Raw genomic sequence first — 23,125 nt, forward strand, 5'->3', positions numbered from 1 at the left:
GTAACATTAGCAGGAATTTGATATTGGCAGTTTGCAGATACGAACCAATCTTTGTGGTAAACATAGCTTTTCATTTTCATGTGAATAAACTAATCCTTTAGTAGAATCAACGAATGACAGTTAGGTATTTGATAATCTACCATGTCTCACTGAAGTCAGTGAAATATTCCTGCTGATGTCCTTGAGGTATGGAGAAACCCTAGAGGCTCTATCACTAGACCAGTGTTTTTTACAGATTTACTCTGCAATGATTTTGGCATAGTGCATTCCCCCACTCTCTAGTTCCAGTCTTGTATTTCTGCTTCCACTGTGCACCACTTCATTTGAACAGAATAAGATATTCACATAGTTCTCTTCTTCAATTCCACCTAAATTAGCATTGTTTCTGTTATGGGGTGTGTGTCCTATATAGGACTTTGGAATGGGTTTGGTCTTATATAGGACTTGTAGACCCATGGGTCCCTTCCACAGGGTGTTTTCTTCAGGAACAGACTGCTCCAGAATGGGCCTCTGTAGGGTCACAAGTCCCACTAACAAACCTGCTCCAGTCCATGCTCCTCTTTCCACTTGGCCACAGGTCCTGCCAGAACCCTGCTCTGGGGCCACAGCCTCCTTGGGACACATCCACCGTCTCTGGCGTAGGGTTCTTCATGGGCTGCAGGTCTATATCTGCTCCACTGTGGATATCCATGGGCTGCATAGGCACATCTTGCCTCACCATGGGCTGGCTGCACAATGGGCTACAGGGAAATCTCTGCTGAAGCACCTGGAGCATGTCCTCTTCTTCACTGACCTTGATGTCCGCAAGTGTTTTGTCACATATTGTCACTCTCTCTGGCTGAATAGATGTTTCACACACGCACCCACACACCCACCTCTACACCCCCCCTTCCTTCTTAAATATGCTACTCCAAAGGTGCCACCACTATCGCTGATGTTCTTGGCCTTGCCCATCAGTGAGACCATCTTGGAGCCGTCTGGCATTGGCTTTATTGGACCTGGTAGAAGCTTCTAGCAGTTTCCCACAGAAGCCATCCCTGTAGCCCCCAATACCAAAACCTTGCCACACAAAGCAAACACAACAAAGAATAGGATAATATATCAAAAGACTTAAGTAAGCAAAATGTACTTTTTAAAGAAAAAAGGCTGAAAATTTTTAAAAGATAGAAAGAAAATTAGGGCAGAGAGTAGGTGATTAGTAAATGGAATTTGGAGAAAATATTTGGAGAAAATAAATGATAGTGTATGTTAGTGCCCATTACACTAGTAATCTAGTAATCTGCTGGTGGAGCAGGATTGCTGGCAATAGACTTTTTACTTTCAAAGGATTGGATTCTCGTCTCAAATTCAGGGTAGCTTTTCCACCATCAGTCTGGTCCCAAAACAGGGAAGGAGACTTTACTCATGCTTGGTCTTTGCTGACATTTTTCACTGTAGAACTTTGTCTTGTTATAAATTCAAGATGTCTGTGATCAGAGACACTGACATGTTTAGAGGACCATTTAGGAATGGATTGCTTTTTGCTCCTCATTTTGCTGCTCTACAAGGGATGTGTTGTGAAGATTCTTTGTGGCACTGCTGGCCAAAGTTGTTTGGAGTTTTTCAGGTAAAGCAGGAACTTCATGTTATACTGCATGTGAAGATATATTATTTCAAAATAATGCAGTCATTAATGATCTACAAGAAATGGGTCAATTGATTTGAGTTGAAATGAAATTGTATATAGGAATAATTCTTTTAATAAATTCAGCCTTTGGTGGCATATGGTTCATTATCCTGGATGAGTCTAATAGAAGAATAATGCAGATATTTCAGACTTCATTTTGTGCTTAGAATTCACTATGTTCCTTTATTGAACTGCCTTTGAACACCTTTATCTCATTCTGTTTTCTTTAAGCTTCATCAGTAAGAGTTATTCCTTTAGGAGCTTACAAATAATTTTCTCTTACAGAGACCTGCATGTTATGTTGCACTTTTTCTGAATAGCTGCTGTTACACACAATGAAAATGAAGCCAGCCTTTGCTCTTAACAGAAATGACTAATGGCTCTATTTTCTTTAGAAACGATAGAAGATAGCCATTTTGGAGGACAACAATTCTTCATTAATTTCCTTGGAGAAGACTATTCTTGTGCAGCAGATTTGACAGATAACTGATTAAAAACAATTGTAAAATTATATGGTACAAAAGTGTGGCTTTGTACATATTATCATCTCTGCTCAATAGAGAGGTTAAGGATGAAGTTAAGGGTAGTGTCTATATATACATATAGGAGAAAGACAGTTGTGCAAGCTAGGAAAATAAAATGAAGGTAAGGTGTGTATAAATAAGCAGAGTGGTGGTTGCAGAAAGGATGTGTAGTACATTTACGTGTCTAAGAGAAGAGTATCATAGGGGCTGGCTTACGCAGCCAGATCTGGGGCTAGATCACTTGTTCTGGAAATGAATGGGCAGGAGGAGAAAGCATGTGTCACGTAACAGAGATTGCACGTTACACCTGGAAACATTGATGGAGTAAGCTGAGCCCTCTTTTCTGCTGCCACCTCTGATGTTACTGAACTTAAACCTGCCATTCAAAAGACAGAGGAAGGCTGCTGTGTCTCACCTATTTTATGGCTTCTGCTGATGCCAGTGGGTCAGGTGTTTTAGCTCCTTTCATATTTTCTTGTTATGAAAGTTAATATTTAATAAAGTAGTTTAATATGTCCTAGTTTAGTATACAAAGTATCATAGGCAATATTTAATTGATGTGGGAAATTCTTATTTTCTTTTTAGTGACACCTGTCATATATAAATAGGAATTTTCCACACATGGTTAGGATATCCAAGCAACCTTAACTATCCCAACATAGGCAAGGTGGCTGAAGTTAAAAAAGAAAATGTGCAATTTCTTCAAAATTAATCTACTTTTATTTGGGATATCAACATTTCATAAACTTTTTGTCACTTCAGTGTCAGTAGGGTTCAGCCTAAACTTCATGTCATGTTTATAGGCCTGGTATCATGAGAATGCATTTAATTTTAAGCAGTTGAAACTTTCTCCTGTTAACTCCATTTTAGCATGGCTTTTGTCAAGGGAAAAAGTAATAAGAATATAAGGTGTTATCAACTTTTTTTAAATTTTTTTATAAAATATTTGCGAGTCGGATGAGCAAAAATGTCACAAGACAGGTAATTCTTAAGGGGTTGTCCTGGGTTCAGCAGTAGCAGTCATGTTTCTCCTCCTTGGTAGCTGGTGCAGTGCAGTGTTTTGACTTTCAGCTCGGGAACAGAGCTGATAGAGATGTTTTGGTTTGGCCAAGGACTTTGTGAGCCTCATGCTCTGCCAGGGAGGAGGGGAAGCCAGGAGGAAGCAGAGACAGGACACCTGACCCAAACTGACCAAAGAGGTATTCCATACCACAGCACGTCATGCCCAGGATGTAACTGGGAGTTAGCCGGAAGGGCTGGGAGACTGCAGGGTTGGAGGAGGTATCGGTCGGAGCTTGGTCGGGCTTGGGGGGCGAGTTATCGGTCAGTGGGTGGTGAGGTGTTGTATTCTGTTCCCTTGTTATTTCCTTTATCATTATTATCATTGGTGGTAGCAGTAGTGATTTGTGTTATACCTTAGTTACTAAACTGTTCTTATCTCAACCCGTGGAAGTTGCATTCTTTTGATTCTCCTCTCCGTCCCTCTGAGAGCAGGGGGAGGGCAAGAAAGGGGGGGAAGTGAGCGAACGAGTTACCTGACTGGGTTTAAACCACGACAGGGGTGAATAAAAAGTGCTTAAAGTCATGCTAGAACTACTGTTTGAGAAATTGGAACATCAGAAAGCTTTTTGAGATTTAAACCTCTGCTGATTTATTTCAAAGCTATCATAGTGCTATATTAATTCTATTAATGAATACAGAACTTTTCTTGGAAAGAAAACATTACTTCTGATTAGGCAAAGTTCAGAGTAGGTGAAGTAATTAATGGCATTATGAATTTTAGTCTTAATTTTCACTTTAAATGTAGGTTGAATGAGCCCAAACCTTGCTGGTGATAAAGATGGGCACATTCTTGTAAAGGATTTCGTAGTTGTGAAGTACATATCCTAAGGAGATTAACTAAAACCTAAGTTTCTTGTTAATCACAGGGAACATAAGCTTGCAAATATTTTTCTAAGTAATGAACCCTGACTTAGTGTTCTTTAAACTGACAAAGACATACCTGTGAAATTCCTTTCATCTGTAGTGTAACTTTCATTTCTGTGAGGCAGTTGATATTTTCCAAATGCCTCTAATATTGGAATTTATTTTCCCAAGCCATACTGTACGTTACTTTGGCTCTATTAAGTAACATATCACCATGAAATCTATATGTGTTATATCTAGTGTCTTCTCCAGTTTTCTAAATCTGTGCTTCTCGAATGTTGGCAAGAAACGTGGGAATCCCACAAATCAAAAGGGGTGACTGACTTATTTGGAATATAGTTCTTCTTACCAGCTTTCTCTTGTCTGTATACTTGTTCAGTAAACTGACTGACACCTTATTTACATTTCTTAATCGTAGATGCATAATTATGATTGTATTTTCAGAGTAATCTGAAATCTACTGATGAAACTGCTACTGTTTGTTGGAAATTAAAGCAACTCAACTATCATAATACCTCAACCGGTGTTATATCTATAGGGCATATACAGATACAATTTCAAAAGCAGGTAATATAAAGCGGAGTATACATAAAAAAATTACAAGCTATTTAATACTTGAGAAGTTAAATCATCCTTGGAAATACCTTTCATTATGTTAGGATTCTTCCTAGAAGGTACTAAAAAGTGATGTTTTACTGCTTTTAAACTTTATAGTGAGTATTTTCTCATTCAGATAAAAGTGTTTTCTATCTAACTTTTGAAAGTTAGCATATTGCAGCGGCAGGGAATATTTGGTGAGCAAAGTGCAGCTTTGAGTGGGGAAAAAAGGTCACTTAGGTGATGAACACGCTCTCAAGGAAAAGGGTGCTAGCTATATCCGCTAAGAAATAACATGGAAATTGATGTGAGACTGACAGTGAACTTTATTTATATCTGTGTTGTGTTTATAAAACACACATATACATGTATATATGCACAAAATAATAATAATAAAAAATCCTGTCTCTCATGTGTCTCTAGCTACCCTAAATTTCTAGATTTCAGTAATAAAACACTCATTCAGTCTTGGTGTTGTGAGGAACACCACTAATCTTATGCAGTCTGATTAATTCTCCCATTCTCTTCAAATTTCAGTCTGCTAATCTGTCACTGAACATTCTGTATGCAGAAGCAGTCCTTTCCACAATTCCGTGTTCCCCAACTTGCTCCATCTAGTTTTCATTTGAAGGCTGAACCTCTGCCCAGTTTCTCTGGCTCGCCCACGCCTACAAGGGACTCAGGAACTCCCAAGCTACAGAAGCTAGAAAATACAATCTTGAAAGAAGTTGTTAACCTTGCTTAAAAGGAACAACTAGTTTTTCCCTATAAGCACAAACACACAGGGAATTTTGAGAGTAAAAACCAGCCAAGCCTGAGACTTTACTGCCTGTGGAGCTCTTTAAAGAAGATTTCGGTTACAGGAACAATTGCTACTTGTCTGTAATTTCATTGTTCAGCTGCTGAAGATTTACTTTTGTTTGTCAACTTCCCTCAGTCAAGCTAAGAGAGACAAAAACCCCCAGACAGTCTTCAAGGCAATTCTTTTAGATACACAGAGCCAAGGCCTTATAAACTTTGAGAAATATCTAATATAATGGCATATGACCTTGATTTGGGTACAGCAGTAAAATAAATTTTAATTTCTCAACACTAAAACCTTTCAGTCTACCCTTTAAATGTTCTTCTGTGAACCCGTTTCTCTCTGGACTGTAACTATCAATCTTGCGAACTGTTGAGAACATGTAGTTGACTAGCAATTGCAGATATTCAGTTTCAGCAAAATGTTTTTTTTCTGTTGATTTGCCTTCAGTCTGGACTCCAATGATTGATTAGAACTGAGGAGATGGTAATTTTCATTCTCTTCTATGGTTATCAGTATGTTTAGTGTGTTTAAATGCTGATTTTATTTTTTTGTTTGTTTGTTTGTATGGGAGAATACTATATTTTTTTCATTTACAGAATGAGGCCAAAGAACATTGTTTCATGTTACTGGAAATGCTTTATTTCATTTAATTAAATCCATAGATAAACCCAACAGGAAACACATATTGGTTCCATCAAGGAAAATAGGTTGTTCCTCGTGAATAGATACTGTCAAACCGGTTTTGATAGAGCTTTTAAGTTTTCATCAGTATTTTTTTGAAAGATGGGAATAACAGCATGTTTGATCTTGTAAAATAGCTAAAGCAATCAATTAAATCAAATAAAATATGTTCATTTAACATTTTTTATTTTGTCTAAATGTAAAATACAGGCTAAAATTTTAGTACAGATTGTCTTATAAACATCCTTGCTCTGTTGTTAAGTGCTATGCTGTAGTACTTTTGCTGAAAATTATCACTTCTAAAATAATGAGTTTGGCTGTAGTTCAATGTACAATGCAGAAACAGCAAAAAAATAGTGGTAAAAATATTAATACTGGTCTGTAAATAGATTATGGATTATGAAATAATAATAACTAACCTGTTTTGAAAAAGCCAGTACCAGCAGAGCTGTGTATAATTAGTTCTGAGTTGGGGAAAATGTATATATGTATCACCAATGTATTGTCTATGTTTAATACAGAAATAAGTATATATTTCTCACTTATATAAACATACATGCATACAATCAATTTTGAGTTGAGGAAAGAAAAGTCCGTTTCCCATCCCATTATTTCCTGTACTACCTGCTACTGACTCTTCTGGGTTTGTGCCAAAGTGATGGAGGTAAAGATCTTAGTAAGATATAGAATGGCTGCAGAAGGGAGTCACAGAAGGCATGGGAAACTGGTTTAAGCCTTTCCCAGCACATTCCAAGGAATTTTGCAGGATCTGTTCTCTGGTTATAGATTTTGTAGCTAAATAACTGCTCGTGTTGAAAAACGCTTTGCATGCTAGCAGCATAGAAAGGTAATTCCTAACATCTTTCCTCAGTATTGTGGAGAAGTTTTAAATGTTTCCATATCTTAGTAGTCTTTCTCTTTTAAAGTATCTAATGGTTTTATGTGAGCTAGTAATCTTTTCAGTCTTGTGCTTTGCTGTTTTGTCTGTGGACAGTGACAGTGGAAAATTAGCGTGTCTACCTCTATTTCTATGGAAGAATGACCGAGGGCAGATGTAGTAACTTACTCAAGTAATTCATGCAGACATGTAATGTATTTTACACACTTTACTACTAGATTTGTAAATTCCTCATAATTTAGTGGCAGACTACATACATTCTTGAGCTACAAACAGCATTTTAAAAAATGAGCTTTTCCCTTAGAAGGCAAAGATAGCAATAATGTCCCAAATGACAGTAATTAAAATGGGTTTCCTTCTGCATTTTGAATCTCAACTACTTAGTCCTCACAGTGCTTATATCTTCCTCTCTTCAAGAAAAAGCTGCATTTGCAGATAATAAATGGAATGTTTGTGTTCTGGAAGTCTGTAAAGCAGCACATAGCGACTCAGAATTGGTTTCATACTAGGTAGTCAGATTTTTGACTTGAGATTTCTCAGCTCTATTAAAAGAGGAAGAAAAAACATAAAAGGTGATGATACATCTTAGTTTGCCCTTAAGTATGGGGTCTTATTTCATATAGGACTTGGACACAGCTTACCATTTACTTCAAATATGTAGTTGTCTAGAGAAACTAATACTACTTAGTTACCTTTTGCATGCATATATATAATGAGATCCTGAAATGGAATTCAGTCATTTTGACACTTGAATAAGTGACCTCTTAAGTGAATAAGTAGACAGGGCTTCACAGTTTCACCTCAGATTTCACAGGTTCCAAACGGGTTGGGGGAAACAGTAGCCTTTGCTTCGTAAGTTCTGTGAAAAGTTATAGAACATTGTAAATAAATTGTATAATAACGCTTACTTGTTTTTCTTTTGTTACTCACAATGGAAACTGTAGGACCTGAGCAAGTATAGTGGCAAGAGTTACCCTGTTATTTGTTGGAGGGACAGCGCAGCAGGACATAAGCCATAAAGGAGGTTCTTGAAATATATTGATGGTACCTTTCTTCTCCGTGTGATAGACAACCCAATAAGGAGAGGTGCTATATTGGACTTTTTTCTCACCAACCAGAAGGGGCTGGTGGGGAATGTAAAGCTTTAGCTCCAATGACAGTGTAACCATAGACCTTGAGATCTTTACGGCAGTGAGGAGAGTGCAAGCGCGCTACCCTGGACTTCAGCAGAGCAGACCTTGGCCTCTTGAGGAATCTGCTTCGTAGAGTATCATGGGATGAAGTCTTGGAGAGAAGAGAGGCCCAAGAAAGTTGGTTAATGTTCATGGATAACCCCTCCTCCAAGCTCAGAAATGGTGCATCCAAGCAAAGAGGACATCAGGCAAGAACACCAGGAGGCCTGCATGGATAAACAAGGAGCTTCTGGACAAACTCCAGCATAAAAAGAAAGCCTACAGAAGGTGAAAGCAGGGACAGGTAGCCTGGGAGAAATAAAAAAAAAATTGTCTGAGCAGCCAGGGGTCAGGTTAGAAAAGCTGAAGCCCTGATAGAATTAAAGCTGGCCAGGGACATCAAGGGCAAAAAGAAAATCTTCTATAGGCATATCAGTGATGAAAGAAAAAACTAGGGAAAATGTGGGCCCTCTCTGGAATGAAATGAGAGACCTTGTCAGGTGGGACGTGGAGAAGGCTGAGATATTCAGTGCCTCTGTCTTAGCTGGCAAGAGCTCCAGCCATACTGCCGTACCAAGTCACAGAAGGCAAAAGCAGAGATTGGTAGGCTGAAGAACCATCTGATGTAGGAGATGAGGCTTGAGACCACCTAAGGAGCCTCAAGGTGCACTAATCCATAGGACCCGAAGAAATGGATCTGCGGTTCCTGAGGTAGCTGCTGGATTCAGTGGCTAAGTCACTATCCATCATTTGGTAGATCGTGGCAGTCTGATGTAGTTCACACTGACTGGAACAGGGGAAATATAACCCTGATTTTTAAAAAGGTTAAAAAGGAAAACCTGGGGAACTACAGACCAGTCAGACTCACCTCAGTGCCCAGCAAGATCATAGAGCAGATGCTCCTGGAAACTGCCAAGGTACCTGGAAAATGAAGAGGTGATAGGTGCCAGCCAACGTAGGGCAAATAATGCCTGACAGATTTGGTGACCTTCTATGACAGGACTGTGTTGTTGGTGGATAAAGCAAGAGTGACTGATATCATCTACTTGAACTTATGCAAAGCATTTGACACCTTCCCACATGACATCCTTGTCTCTAAACTGGAGAGTCATGGATTTGATGGATGGACTGCTTGATAAAAAAGGAATTAGAATCATAGAATCGTTAGGGTTGGAAAGGACCTTAAGATCATCTAGTTCCAACCCCCCTGCCATGGGCAGGGACACCTCACACTAAACCGTATCACCCAAGGCTTCGTCCAGCCTGATCTTGAACACTGCCAGGGATGCCACATGGTTTCTCTCAGAAGGTTGCTGTTGATGGCTCTAAGTGGAGACTGGTGGTGAGGGGCATCCCTTAGGGGTCAGAAATCTGGAGAGAACTTTCTACAAGTGCATGTAGTGACAGGACAAGGGAGAATGGCATTAAATTGTCAGAGGGGAGATTTACATTAGACATTAGGAAGAGATTCTTCACTGTGAGAGTGGTGAGGCACTGGCACAGGTTGCCCAGAGAAGCTGTGGCTGCCCCATCCCTGGCAGTGTTCTAGGTCAGGTTGGATGAGGCTTGGAGCAACCTGGTCTAGTGGAAGGTGTCCCTTCCCGTGGCAAGGTGGTTGGAACTAGATGATCTTTAAGGTCCCTTCCAACCCAAACCATTCAATGATAATGATTTATATCAGTTATCTCATTATCTGCTAGATTGATTATCTTACTAGTTATTTGCTAGAAGACAACAGAGTTTCCCTAAAAACTTGGAGAAGGTATTTGGCATTTAAGCAAGATATGTCAGAGTCAGGGCCTATAGGATCTCTATAATAACATTTCTCAACAACTGGAATGAGATACCTGAAAGATTATAAAGGTATGTTAACCAATAAAGTCCAGTTACGATAAATCAGTGACCAAAAATTCTTGTTAAGAATTTGATGATCTTATTGAAATGAGTTATCTCTTTAAAATTCACAGTATGCTTGGTGCATGCTGCTTTTTTTTAGTTTCTTTTTAGTTGATTAAAAATAAAAAGTGTTTAACATGTTCCTACATTAATATCCATACTACAGCAGTTGTAGTGATTGCTTTTTATACAGTTTTTTAATGTTTAACTCATGAGATTTGATGATTCATATGATATTTTTAGGCTTCTGTATTACTGATTGTATCAGTAAATTTTGTAATCTCAACAGGGTGACTTGGAGCAAGAAGGCATAAAAATGCATTGAAGTTGATGCTTTTTAGTGATGAATTTAGGACAAAACTCTTGAGAAATTTTGAATTCCATCTTGAATCAAAGAGGAGTTTGCTTACATTATGTTTGACTTTAAAAAGAATAATGTTTTACCAGGGTATAGTTGTATAATGATTAAATTTCTGAACAAATTAATGTTTTTGCATATAGATTTGTTTCATTTTAATTTAACAATATAGTTTTTTTTCTGTTTTTACTCTCTGTGGATCTACCCAATTTGCAGTATTTTTTGTACCCCATCTGGTATAAGCTATATAGGCTTGACTATAATGAACACGTATAATCATGCAGTGTTAATATTCACAAAGAATGTTGAATGTCTCTATCACAGGTTTAATTAGAGATTCTGAAGTGCAGCTTATATCTTCACAGATTCCAAGTTCAGGTATCTGTTGATTATGTGGATTTTTCTTTTCCTTTTTTTTTTTTTTTTGAGACGTCAGCTGTTTACAAGAGAAAAAAACAAAACCAAAACCACCGGTACAGATCATACAAAAATAGGTACTAACTCTTTCAGCATAGCTTTGCTTTACTTCTTAAAATCTGTGCAGCACTCTTCAGTTTTTAACTGCCTTCATTACATTGTCCTTAGTAGACCTTCCATCCCCTTTTCTGTTGCCACATCTGTACTTACTTGCTTTGTCATGTCAATTGTTCTGTAGTGCCTCTCTCATAATCTTTTGTATTTCTTAATTTCTTCCCTTTAGTTTTTTCTGGTTTGGTCTCTTTTCACACTAGGGTATTCTCTGTCTCCATGGCAATGAGAGTTATACCAGAACGTTGTTCTGTGCCTTGGCGTAAGTGACTACCTGTTGGAAGAAACATACCAAATCCTGTCTATGCAGCTGGCATGTTATGGCACACTTTATGATTATCTTTGCAATAAATTTTCTCCAGGCTGGAAAACAAGCAACAACAGGAAAAGTATAGTATCTCTTTTGTAACTGCAGGTTGGTCTCCTTGACATGCTAAAAATACAGAAACTTTCAGCTTCCTGAAGGAGAGCTGATAAGTAGCACTTTTCTTGCCTCTTGCTGTCCTCAGATATGGTTCAAAAAATGTTTTCTAGAAATTGAGTAAGGGTCAAGGACTTTGCAAATACCTTTCTTAGACACTAAGAAGCCCCTTCAAAGCTAGAGTGTTTATGTCTTTGTGCCCTTTGTGCCTTTCACACCTTTCAGGGTTTTTGTCCTGAACATAATGCAACAATTTTCATAACTGTATTATTTATTTTTTAAGGCGGGGGAGGAAGGCAGATCAGTTACCTGAGCCCTGGCTATTTCTGGACTATTGCAGCCTTTGAAGCAGAAGGACATTTTTATTTTCCCAATTTTATTAATCACATTTGGTCCAAGTAGGCTGCTGAGCCAGTCTACCATCCACTTTTTTTTTCAACAGGCAGAGCTTCAAATAGCATCAAAATTGATACTCCAGTGAATGTTCTGATTTTTAGTGGTGATTTATCCCAAATCATTTTGGTTTATTCTTCACTCGACAAGAGCCCATCATCAGGAATTATGAGACTAATGCTTATAAAGAATGATAGAGGCCCTCAGGATATTGTAAGAAGGAATGAGCTTTTCTCAGTCTTAAATGAAGAAATGAAGCTATGACTGATCTGTACCGAAAATCAGGTGCATTACAAAGTACAATGGCAATGTACATGAGCTGTGTTTGTAGTGCTACAGAAAAGTACTTCTTTCCACTGAAAGATCACTTGCTGTCCCACTGTCAAGATTGTTTGACGTGAAAAAGACTTAGAAAATGCAAATTCTGGTTTTGAATTTTCTTTCTGTGGTTCTCCATGTCAATCAAACTGACCCTGTTTTTGTAGAGTTCCCTTATATCTAGCGTTTGGGTCTTAAGATGGTATTTTCTGCATGAGATACTGTTCAGGAGTGTTCTTTTAATGAACTGCCTCAGAGCAAAGATGCAGTTTGCCTGCCTTGAATATGGCACCCTGCTTTTTCTGCTGCAAGGCAAGAACATCACTATTTGATGTAGCACAACAAAAAAAGTCTCTTTTGACTTTGTTTCTAAATATGGAGTATGCTAAAAACCACAGAACAATATTTTCTTGATCAGCATGGCCCCCATTTTCCCCTTGTGCACAAAACTGTTGCTTCATTGTAGAAGGCAGTTTGGGTGATGAAGCACTACAAATCCTTGGTGGGTCTGTGCTGAGTATTTGTTCTTGTCTGTCATGTGCATGGAAAAGGACTCAAAGAGGGTGTTTTCCATTGATGTTTACAAGGACTAAAGTAAGGCTGCTTCACCTGTAGTTCCCTGCATCTAACTTCTTGCCTTTAATTTTTTTAAGATGCTAGCTCTTTTTCCACTTCCCAGAGATCTCCCTGGTGCAGTCAACCATTTTTCTTAGATTCAAGCCATAGCCTCACAATCATATTGGCCATCTCTTTTAACACACTTAGGTAAATACCCTCCAGCCCCAAGATGAGATCTGGTCTCTCTGTACAGTTGTTCAGCCAATCTTGACTGTCTGTCCTCTGGACTGTGGCGTTGTATGTAGAGGTCATGAAATAAGTTTTGCCCTTGTTGCCAGGAGCTTTCCCATTAGTGAAGGGGCATTTGAGGAAAGTGAACAGCAGCCCTTCTAAACAGGCATGTGGAAGTCCCACAGGTGGCCTTCAATCTCACATATATAGCCTGTTTTCAACTCTTCTCTCAGGTTTATTAGACTACAGATCCTGTCGTCTAACCTGTTTTAAAGCCCTCCTCACAAGTTGAATCTTGACAGCTTAATAGGAACATGGTCAAAACTTTTTATATGTGTTTAAAGTGGAAAGATGGTTAATTTAGTGGTTAATTTGCTTTTTATTCATGATAAGAAATGAGATGCACTTTTAAAGAGACAATGTTTAAAATTTTATTGGGATTTAGAAGCTTGTAGTGTTCATGTTTTGATGTTAATTCCTTTCTCTTCAAAATGTTTTTCAGTATTTTCTCAGTATTTCTGAATATAAGCTTAAGTAAGCATTTGGTATTTCTTGGCAAATGATTTCAGTACTGTGCTATTCAGATGTGCTGTTAGTAATGCTGCTAGTACCAACTAGCCTTCAGAGAAATCTTACTGAATGAGATCTGTGAAATAGAGGGAGAGAGGGCTGAAAAGTGATGGCGTTTAGCCCAGTCTCATCAACGGTACTAGAAGTGTGAGGCAAAGAAGGGGAGCGGGATAAATATTGAGTGTGGGAATCTGAGTGCCAGAGTTGCTGGAAGCAGCTATTGATGCTAATTGTGCTTTGCCAGTTCTGTGAATACAGGCCTCGGGGGTGGCATGGCCCAGGAGCCTGGGGCAGCAGTGGAAGCTGACATCAGCCTCCCTGGAGCATTGAAAAGCAAACTGGCATCCTTCCACACGTCACTCCAGAACCTCACTCGGGAAAGCTAGGTGCCAAACAACAAGAAAGGAGCTGTGCAGCAAGCCTCAGTCTTCCCTATAGTTGTTGAGGTTTTTTACTACCAGAGAAGTAGTGCTGATCTTGCCTCTGTGGTGGTTCAGTATTCTGGTGTTTGTTTTCTCATATGAATTCTTTTGACTTACTAAACTGATTTTAAAGATTGACCAGTTCCCAGAAGTGTAGTGGGTGTAGAGTGCACATCTATCTGTGTCTGAGGTACTTTATACACTGAATTACTTCTGCTGGTTTTTGCAAAACTAATTGTATTTCTAATGGAAGACTTAGTCTGGGGAAAGGAGTCAATTATAGCAGGAGTCACCTTTCTGCTAGCCTGTAAAAATCTTCTGAGTATTTTTTTCTCATTTCTTCAGTCTAGGTAATAAATCTGGTCGCTTATTCTTTAAACTTTGATTCACTAAAGAAGGGTTCCTGCTCTGTGCCTCTTTTTGAGTGTTGGAAAGGAATCCTCAAAGGTGGCATGGGGAAACATAAGAGGTATCTCAGCTGGTGAGAAGTGATGTATCCTGTTGAGAAGAAACTATAGAGCCAAAAAATTCTGCTATACAAACAGTACCTTCACTCCCTAAACTAGTTCTCTTCCTAGTTCTTCTTCATGTCCTCAAGCTGTGTGGTATCACATAAGGTATGTTCATACTGTCCTACAGATTAAGCAACCTATTCAATGTGTCTGGGACTATTAGGAAAAAGTCCTCCAGAGCACATGGTCTGTCCAGGCTTCTTGCCCTCACAGATGTTCTGAGACACATGAGATGTTGTGATAGTAAATAGAGTGCTGAAGAGTGTGGTAGCTACCTTATTCCATTGCGTGTACAGTCCTGCAGTTAACTGGCTAAACTAATGCTCCACATTTATACGACAGTGTTTACAGGGCTTATGATAGATCAGTTGTCTATGTGGGTCAGCAGAGATGAAAAGCAGCATCTGATAGGCAGGTGAGTATTCACATGCTGCTGAAGAGCATGTCTGTATCATGGATGAGAATTCCAGACTGGCTCAGATTTCAGGTCAAAGAATTTCCCAGTACACAAGCATCATGCATTGTCATGGTTCAGCTTATCCTTCCCCAGTTACGGTTTATGTTTCGGGGTAGTACTCTCATTAGATGTAGCTGGAGTATCTTAGTTATTCTGTGTATGCTACCTGTGGCCCTCATTTGTTTGGGGGAACTGCAGAGTTAGGAATGGTGAATTTAGCATATAATGGAAGCTTTCATGGTGTCTCATTCTTTAATTGCTGTAACATTTCCCTATGTGACCAGTAATTTATGGCTCTGCAGGGTAATGTCAATCTTGCTGATGTTAGGCTGATGGTGCTAGAGCAAGATCTCAGTAGAAGAATACTTTCTGCACACTGTTGATGCTAACTTTGTTTTTCCAGCAGTGGAATGAAGCTGGGACAGGTATTGGGTGACACCCCTATCATCAGAGCTATTTCAGTGAGACTTAGAACATAAATATGTGTTACAGAGTCACTGTGGGAAGGTTTGGTGCAGATGAGTCAAACTCTTTGCTATTGGGGAGGTGGAAAGATGTGAAGGAGAGATAACTTTGTGAGCTCAAGTCTGCTGCAGAAGTGAGATGGAGGCAGATGGAAAGCTGCAGTGTTGGACTATTGGCTCAACTCATTTGGCTTGTTGAAATGGAGTCTGAAAATAGCATAACTACTGAATAGCAAAGACCTAGCCTAAAAGAGGTGAAGAGCTTTCAGATCTGATGAAAAACAGATGTATGTACTTGAGATGGAGATAGAAGAAATGTAATAGAAAACTGATTAAGAGCTCCTTGAAATTAAAAACAGCATAATAGTCTTAAAGCTAATGGCAGCGAGGAAAAAAATCTCAATCTAATACTGTGGGTTTTAAGTTATATTATGGAGCATGTGCAGCCTGAAAGACTTCTGTTTCTGAAATTGTCAAAATAGGATTTCATGTACATCTACAAATTGGAACATGTAGCTATTTTTTGATAAAAACCCCAAGCCCTGTGTAGGAATAGAGAGGCCAGCAGTAAACTGTATTTTTGCATCATGCTTAATCGTTTAAAACTTGAGAATTTTGTATGGGCAGAATTCAGTTTGGTATTGAATAAAGTTTAGGAAATCTTGTATCTTTCCTGCTTTAGTAACTGTTAGAAGTATTCTTTCTTAAAAGGGCATTATGTATGAAACGGTATCTCACATTGAACAGTTGCCTATTAGGCTTTTCCCTAAATTGGTAGTTTGTAAGTCATACGCTGTACAACCTGTTCTGTAGCAGTGAAGTTATATTTGGATAAAATACAAAGATATTTATAAATTTAGAAAACCGCTTCAATTTCAATGGATTCTCTGACATAAATCAGGTTTGCTTTTAATATATAGGCTTTTAATGTATAGGCCGTACTAGAGGTGAAATGTGAACACAGAACAAGGCCTGGATTTTCTTTTATCTGTGAGTTGGTTTTTTTCAGGTCAATTTGGTCTGAAACTATTTGTGAGGAAACTGCCCTCCCAGCTTGAGGATACCTGCTGTTCTCCGAGTCAGACTCATTGTGTCTGCCATGTATCATTATGTTTAGCAATATAGATTTCTGTTGGATAACAACTAATGTCATGTCAACCGTATATGGCAGCATCTACAGAAAATGCTGCAGAGATTAATAAAATTCTGTAACAAATGCTGTACACAAGTCACAATAATATGATCCTATTAATTTCCTATCTTGGAAGCTCAAAACTTCTGCTGCATAACTACATTGTCAGATATGATTTTTATTAAGTGAGCTTTTTTCTCTCTTACTGTACTGTTTTTTAAGAATGCGAATAGAATAATTCATGTAGAAGAATATAGAACTCCAAAAAGAGCAATAGAAGTGTTCAAGACAAAATACTTAATTTTTTTAATATTATGTTTTTATTTATTTATTTTAATAGAACTTCTCTGACTAAACTGCTTTTGGTCATTTTGAATCCTTTTCTTAAGGCTGTCATAAAAAATATTTATTGGTCTGAAAGTGCATGTGTAATTGTAGCATGAACTTCAACACTTAGAAACAGTTCAACACTGACCTTGACTGAACATAATGTTTAAACATGTATAATTTTAAGGCATGGATATTAAACTCATTGGAATCCATCATACATGGCTTTATGTGTCTTTCAGACAGAAAGACTTGAAGGAATTATTGACATTTCATGTAGTTTCCAGTAGAGCAGTAAGGATGAATTTTCTATTTCAAATGCATGTATACCTTTAGCTAGAAAACATTAAAAAAGCAGTATGGCTACTGTGACAGATCTGAGACTTTATTCTGTGTATTTTTACAGTCTGCCTTTAATCAGATGTCATAGGCTCTGTCCTGAGACATTGCTTTTGCATTTGTAGGTGCTTTGGCTGGAGCTGTGATGCTACTCAGCCGATTGTAAACTGTGTATTTGTTCATTCTGTTTTTAATTTTATATTAAAATCGAGGCTTTGTAAATTGCATAATCATCTTGACATTCTCAAGAGGATATTGAACATTATAATAATCAAACTCTTATTGATTGAAGATCAGGAAAGGTCTGAATGTAACAGGAAGCCAGATTCTTATACATGTGGTAGGTTAAATAGCTTTAGAAATATATGTAAAATTGTAGAACTGCAATTTATTGAAGCAATTTCCTTACTTAATCTGAGAATCAATCAACTATTTTATGTTGATGTTAGAGGCACATAAAGATTTTAACATACCCAGTAATGGACTTTCTTCAAGTAACAGTTGATTTGAAAAATTAACCCTTAGAAAAATCAGTATAAATATATATGGTATATGGATATATATGTTTTGGATTTAAGATAGAAAATTTCATGTAAACCATAATCCGTTCAAACCATAGTACAATTAAAAAAACCCAAACAAAACAAAACCCAGAACACTCCCCCCAACCTAAAGAAAAAAAAGGAGGGGTAACCTTAATGGGGAGAGGAATACAGAACAAAATAATGTTATAGTGTTGTGTGTAGGTGTGTTGTTCCTTTTCATCTTGAAAGATCTGTGTAATGCTAGTCATGCCTTTTTTAAAAAAATAGACTTGGAAATGATTGAGGAAAGGGTAACGGGAATGGTATGGAGTGGCTTTGTAGTCAGAAGTCGGTCAGCTAAGACTTATTTCTAGAAAAGCCTGAGGTATGTTGTATTTGGGATCTGTGAAGTTGTCTGCAGTATAGAGATGAACAAGAATTTATTTATTGTCTGGTTAGTTTGAGGCCAAATTGAGAATGTGTAATTTGTACAAGCAGCCCCACTCCAATGTTCTTCCTTAAGCATAATGCTGGATGCCTTGTTTTAGAAGGGATTTTGACCTCAGGATGATTGCTCTTTTGTTCTAACAGCTTTTTTATTGAATTAACTAGGTTGGAAAAGATCTTTAAGACCATCAAGTCCAACCATTCACCCATGACTGCTGATTCCACCACTAAACCATGTCACTAAGGGCCTCATCTACATGGTTTTTTGAACACTTCCAGGGACTGTGATTCCAGTGCTTCCTTGAGCAGCCTGTTCCAATGCCTGAATACCCTTTTGGTGAAGAAATTCATCCTAATGTGTTCTAGTTATTCCAAGTTTTCACCATTTTAAAAATAAGCATATTGTCTGAATAGCCTTCTTGTGAGTGAATGTTACTGGTTTAGTAGAAATGGAAAGGCAGTCTGACACCTCTGTTTTTTCAAGAGTTGAAATATTTGCCAGTGATGTGGTGTGGTTCATGGAATGAATAGCATTGCATTAATGCTGTGTCAAACTTCTTCAGAACACCACTGCAGAAATAACATCTCCATAGTTACTATTAGGAGGGATACAATTGGAAAACACTGCCATAATTGTAATTCCTGCTTCTCTCTTGCATAATTAAAAAAAAATTATAGATTGTTAATCTGTGCCACATCAGAGGAATGCGTACGTATTGCTACAGAACTTTGGTTTTACTTTGCACTTCCAGATCTAATCATTTCTTTCTTCCTCTTTCAAAACACACATTTCCATAACATTTATGCTAATAAAAATCATTGCAATACAGTTTAGGCTGCAACCACTCCTTCCCCTTTACCCCCACCTCATCCCCTTTGTGGTAAGGCTGTTGAACCACTAAAACCCAGAGAGTGCTTTGTTCCTGTGAAGATGTGCTTGATGCTTGATTGTTCTGAAGTTGTGATTATGTGGCTTTGACAGCTATATGAGACTCGCATTTTCCCAGTGGTTGCAATTTATTATAAATTGAGTTTCTTTATGGCGGTTTTGGTGATATTTTAGCAAGTGGGGTGGAAGTGCTGGATGTGACAATGCACCCAATGCAGTTTGTGAACCTTGATTTGTGCAGACATTAAAATGTCTGGTACAATCTTTTAAATGTTTTATTCTAGAGAATAAGGAGTTAAATTAAGACATAAAAAATGATTCTAGTATTTTTTCTGCTCTACCTGTTATCTGAGGTGTGCAGATTGCTTTATTTACATCAGCTATGAATCTGTAGTTAATAAAATTTCTTAAAAAGCTTGAAAGCAATTCATTTAATTCAAGTTTTTCCTTCTTGAAATTGTAGTCTAATATAGCTGATGACATAATTAGGAGGATATTTTATGTTTAGGAAAATGGTTTGTAGAAAACAGAGTTAATTAGACTTACTTAATGACAGTTCTGACTGATGCAGTTGAAAACTACATGGCAGAATATTTATTTTTCTAAAATTTGTGTATCATTCTTTAAAACATAGCTGTATTTTATTGATGACTATTTTGGAGCTTTGGTTTTTGAAAAATCATTCATGGAAAATGTAATTAAGTTAATCAGTATCTTAGACCTTAAAGTACAGGAAAACTACTGTAAGATTTTAAAAGCAGTGTTAGAAACATTACCTATGTAAGTACTGTGAGAAATATTTTTCTATTTTAAGTGCTAGAAAGTAACATTAAACAGCATTTTTAATTAATGAGTACAAATACCTCTGAATGACATTGTTTTATTCTTTGAGTCATTTGTCCCATTATGATGACTGTAATCTTTTTCTCTCCCCCCTTTTTTTTCCCTTAACTGCTTGCCTTTTCTAGGAAGTAGAGGTTGGTATACATCTTACGTCTTTCATTATTCTGTGAGTTTTTCATGTGTACATGGAGTCTTTATATTTTACTAAATGTAGGTTGTTTCTCCCTTTCCAGGATGATTATTTCCGTACATGGAGTCCCGGTAAACCATTTGATCAAGGTAAGATTCTGCTACTAGTTATTTTGTATGGGATAAAATTTTAAGTATTGGCAATTATGTTCCTGTTCTTGAAAATTCTGTAAATCTGTGTTATTTTCTCCCTCTTCAAATGCTTGATTTAAAGAGAGCCAGAAATTCAGCCTAATCATGAACTTTTATCTGTGATTTTTTGCAAGCTTTCATTGATTAGAGATGGGGAGCATTAGGAAGCTCCCAAAGTAGCTTGAAGTTTCACTTATACAAACTTGGGGTTTGGGAGATTTTGTTTTGGTTTATTTGCATATACCCTATGCATTGCTGTTTTTCCAGTAGGGCATTTGAGAAAAAACAGGCATGTAATCTGATATTTGTCTTTTGCAGTTAAAAAAAATTAAAATGTTGAAAGTCTCTTTTTATAGCTTCCTGATAAACCAAGATCTAGAAAAACAGTTTTGGAAGTCTCTGTCATGTTCAAGTAATCTGTCTTGAGGCAAAACACAGATGGAGCTTTGAGAATGCTACAGCCTTACAATCATTTGAGCAACCACAGCAAATTTTCACATTAAACATTCCCTCCCTAGGCATTGGAACTTAATGTTTACTGTCAATATAATCTACTTCATGTATGTTGTTTCAAAGTGTATGACTACTGTTGTTAAACTACTGAGACTCTGGATACATTTTTATTTTTTGTAATTGCTACAAGGAGCTGTTCAGAGTCTTTGTCTTTTCCAATAATACTGGTGACAGAAATGTAATGAAGAAACAACGTAGGGGCTTGGACACAAGAGACTGAGAGAAAAATATGTTGCAAAAATAAAGTTTACTCAATTTAAGGAAATTCTTCCATAGGGGATACTGAATTTAAAGGGAGGTTTGTGATGAATTATATTGTATTACAACCACATCTCTTGGAGATGGACTTTCCACTACATTCTATGCCTTTGTCACTTTAATTTAGGATTGCTGTAGTTAAGCCTGTGAAAAGAAATGCCTTAATTTCTTAAATGAATGCACCTGGCTTGTTTTGCCAGTTAGTGGGAGACAGGAGTAGTCACAGTTGTTTTCACTACTCTGAATTGTGGTGATTCTCTTCTGGTACGATGGAAATTTGTAAATATTAAGTTAGATCTATGGCAGACTGAATATTTTAGAACATGACAATTTTGCAGACCATGTGTTTCTCCTCATTATATTCTAGTACATTAGGAAAAGTCCTTGACTTAAGGAGTTCTGTGACTCCTCAGAGAACAAGATTCCTTTCATTGGTAAAGTACCTCGTCTAAGAAGCAGGCTTATCACTTCACTACAAAGAACCTTTAGTCTATTCCCTTTCTTCTTTGTTTTTTGATAAAGCAAGTTTTTAGTACGGGAACTACAATAGGTTATACTTTAGTGATTTACTGGTGGCAAAATCTTTCATCAGAAGCCATTGAATTGAATGCACTGTAAATTTTGGTCAGTGTCTTAATTTGGCAGTCATATAATTTAAAGAATGTCGGGTATTTTTTCCTCCCAGTGCTTTTCAGTTTTCCTGCAGTAATGGCTGCAGTTTTTGCATTGAATTTAGCAATGATTTTGAATGGAGCTGTATGTCAAAAGATTTACGGTTTCTCAAGTATTAGACATTTTTTAGACTGATGGACATACAGATATTCTTTACTAATCAGAGACTTGTATGTTGTTGTTATTCTATTGAAAGTCTGTAAAGAACATTACTGACTAGATTTGAAAGACATATTAGAAGTTAGGAAAAGGTTTCCCAGTCAACATCATGGCAGAATTGGCTTCCTCTTCCTTTTAAGTAAAATGGGAAATGATCTTTTTTAAACATAGCAAAATATTCCTGAGAATAAAATATAACTATGGAAGTACCATGTACTCGTTAATACATTCAAGTCTCTCTCATCAGATGGAAAAAGTGATCATGGGTATTATTTTGTAGGAAGAGCCATTCATACTTAAAAGCATGGCAATCTTGCAAATGTCAGTTCCTTAGAAGTGAATGTAATATTCACTATTTACTGAAGAAATCAGATCTTTTATGATTCCCTGCGTTTGCCAGTAAAAGACATACAGCAGTGACAATCTCAACACATTTTTTTCCGCATATTACTTAAGATGGGAAAAAGTGAGAGTTGGTAGACTATAACAACTGAGTTTTAGGTGTAAATTCTGATAGTCTCCGTGGCAACACGTGTGAAAACACGAAACTCCTAAGTGAAAGACAAATTTTTAAAATGGAGACATAAACTTCCAGTCAGAGACTAAAGTTGCTCACTAAAGATGTTTGAACAAGAGCAGTAGCAACTTCTCGTGTGTTAAGTTTGTAGTAATACTGCTGAAGATACATGCAGATAAGTTCTTCCAGGAGAGAAATAATTAATATCCTTAATTTATCAGTGTGTTATTTCTTTTACTTATCAATATTTGTCTTTTCAGAAAATTGCACATAAATCTGTAAAAGTATGGAATAAGTAAGGAATCTTTTTGGCATTAAAAGATCTGAAGTCCAGGTCTACCAGATGACATATTTTTTTCTGTTTACTGAGAAACCAATGGATCATAGGAATTACTAGTGCTTTTACGGAAACATTTTTCTTTGTTTATTAAAATTATAGCAACTTTACATGATGAAATTACAAATAGTTGGAAGTTTTGAAATCTATATGAACAAATATGAAGACCTTTAAACTGCATAAATGCCAAGTGACTACCTGTAATAAAGGCGGTGGTAGAATCTTTAGCTTTATGTCTGTGTTTTCAGATTGTTAGCTGTCATTTCAAAGTACTCTTACCCCCGTTTCACCCCTTGTCTTTTAGGCTGTTGTATAGGTAGGTACCTGTTACAGTTGTAACTCCTTGTCAATGCAAGTAGTAGTCAGACAAATGGGTTCTCATTATGTTTATTATGTTCTAATTTATTATGTTATATATACATATTCTGCTCAAAATCAGCAATATATGGG

The 23,125-nt window shown here is 37.3% G+C and overlaps 1 protein-coding gene across 3 annotated transcripts in view; it reads left to right on the forward strand.

Moving 5' to 3' along the window:
- Nucleotides 1–23,125, forward strand: part of SPOCK3 (SPARC (osteonectin), cwcv and kazal like domains proteoglycan 3) — a 186,164-nt gene that overhangs the window by 54,390 nt on the left and 108,649 nt on the right. For all 3 annotated transcript variants that reach the window (XM_061475412.1, XM_061475392.1, XM_061475402.1), the window contains exon 3: nt 20,132–20,177. In XM_061475412.1, coding sequence (XP_061331396.1) covers nt 20,132–20,177 — 46 coding nt within the window. The remainder of the gene's footprint in view (nt 1–20,131; nt 20,178–23,125) is intronic.

Source organism: Pezoporus flaviventris, unplaced genomic scaffold (assembly GCF_033815535.1).
Source record: "Pezoporus flaviventris isolate CSIRO_AGI_PZ_B2104156 unplaced genomic scaffold, CSIRO_AGI_Pfla_v1 ptg000002l, whole genome shotgun sequence".
In the NCBI taxonomy this organism is placed as follows: Eukaryota; Metazoa; Chordata; class Aves; order Psittaciformes; family Psittacidae; genus Pezoporus; species Pezoporus flaviventris.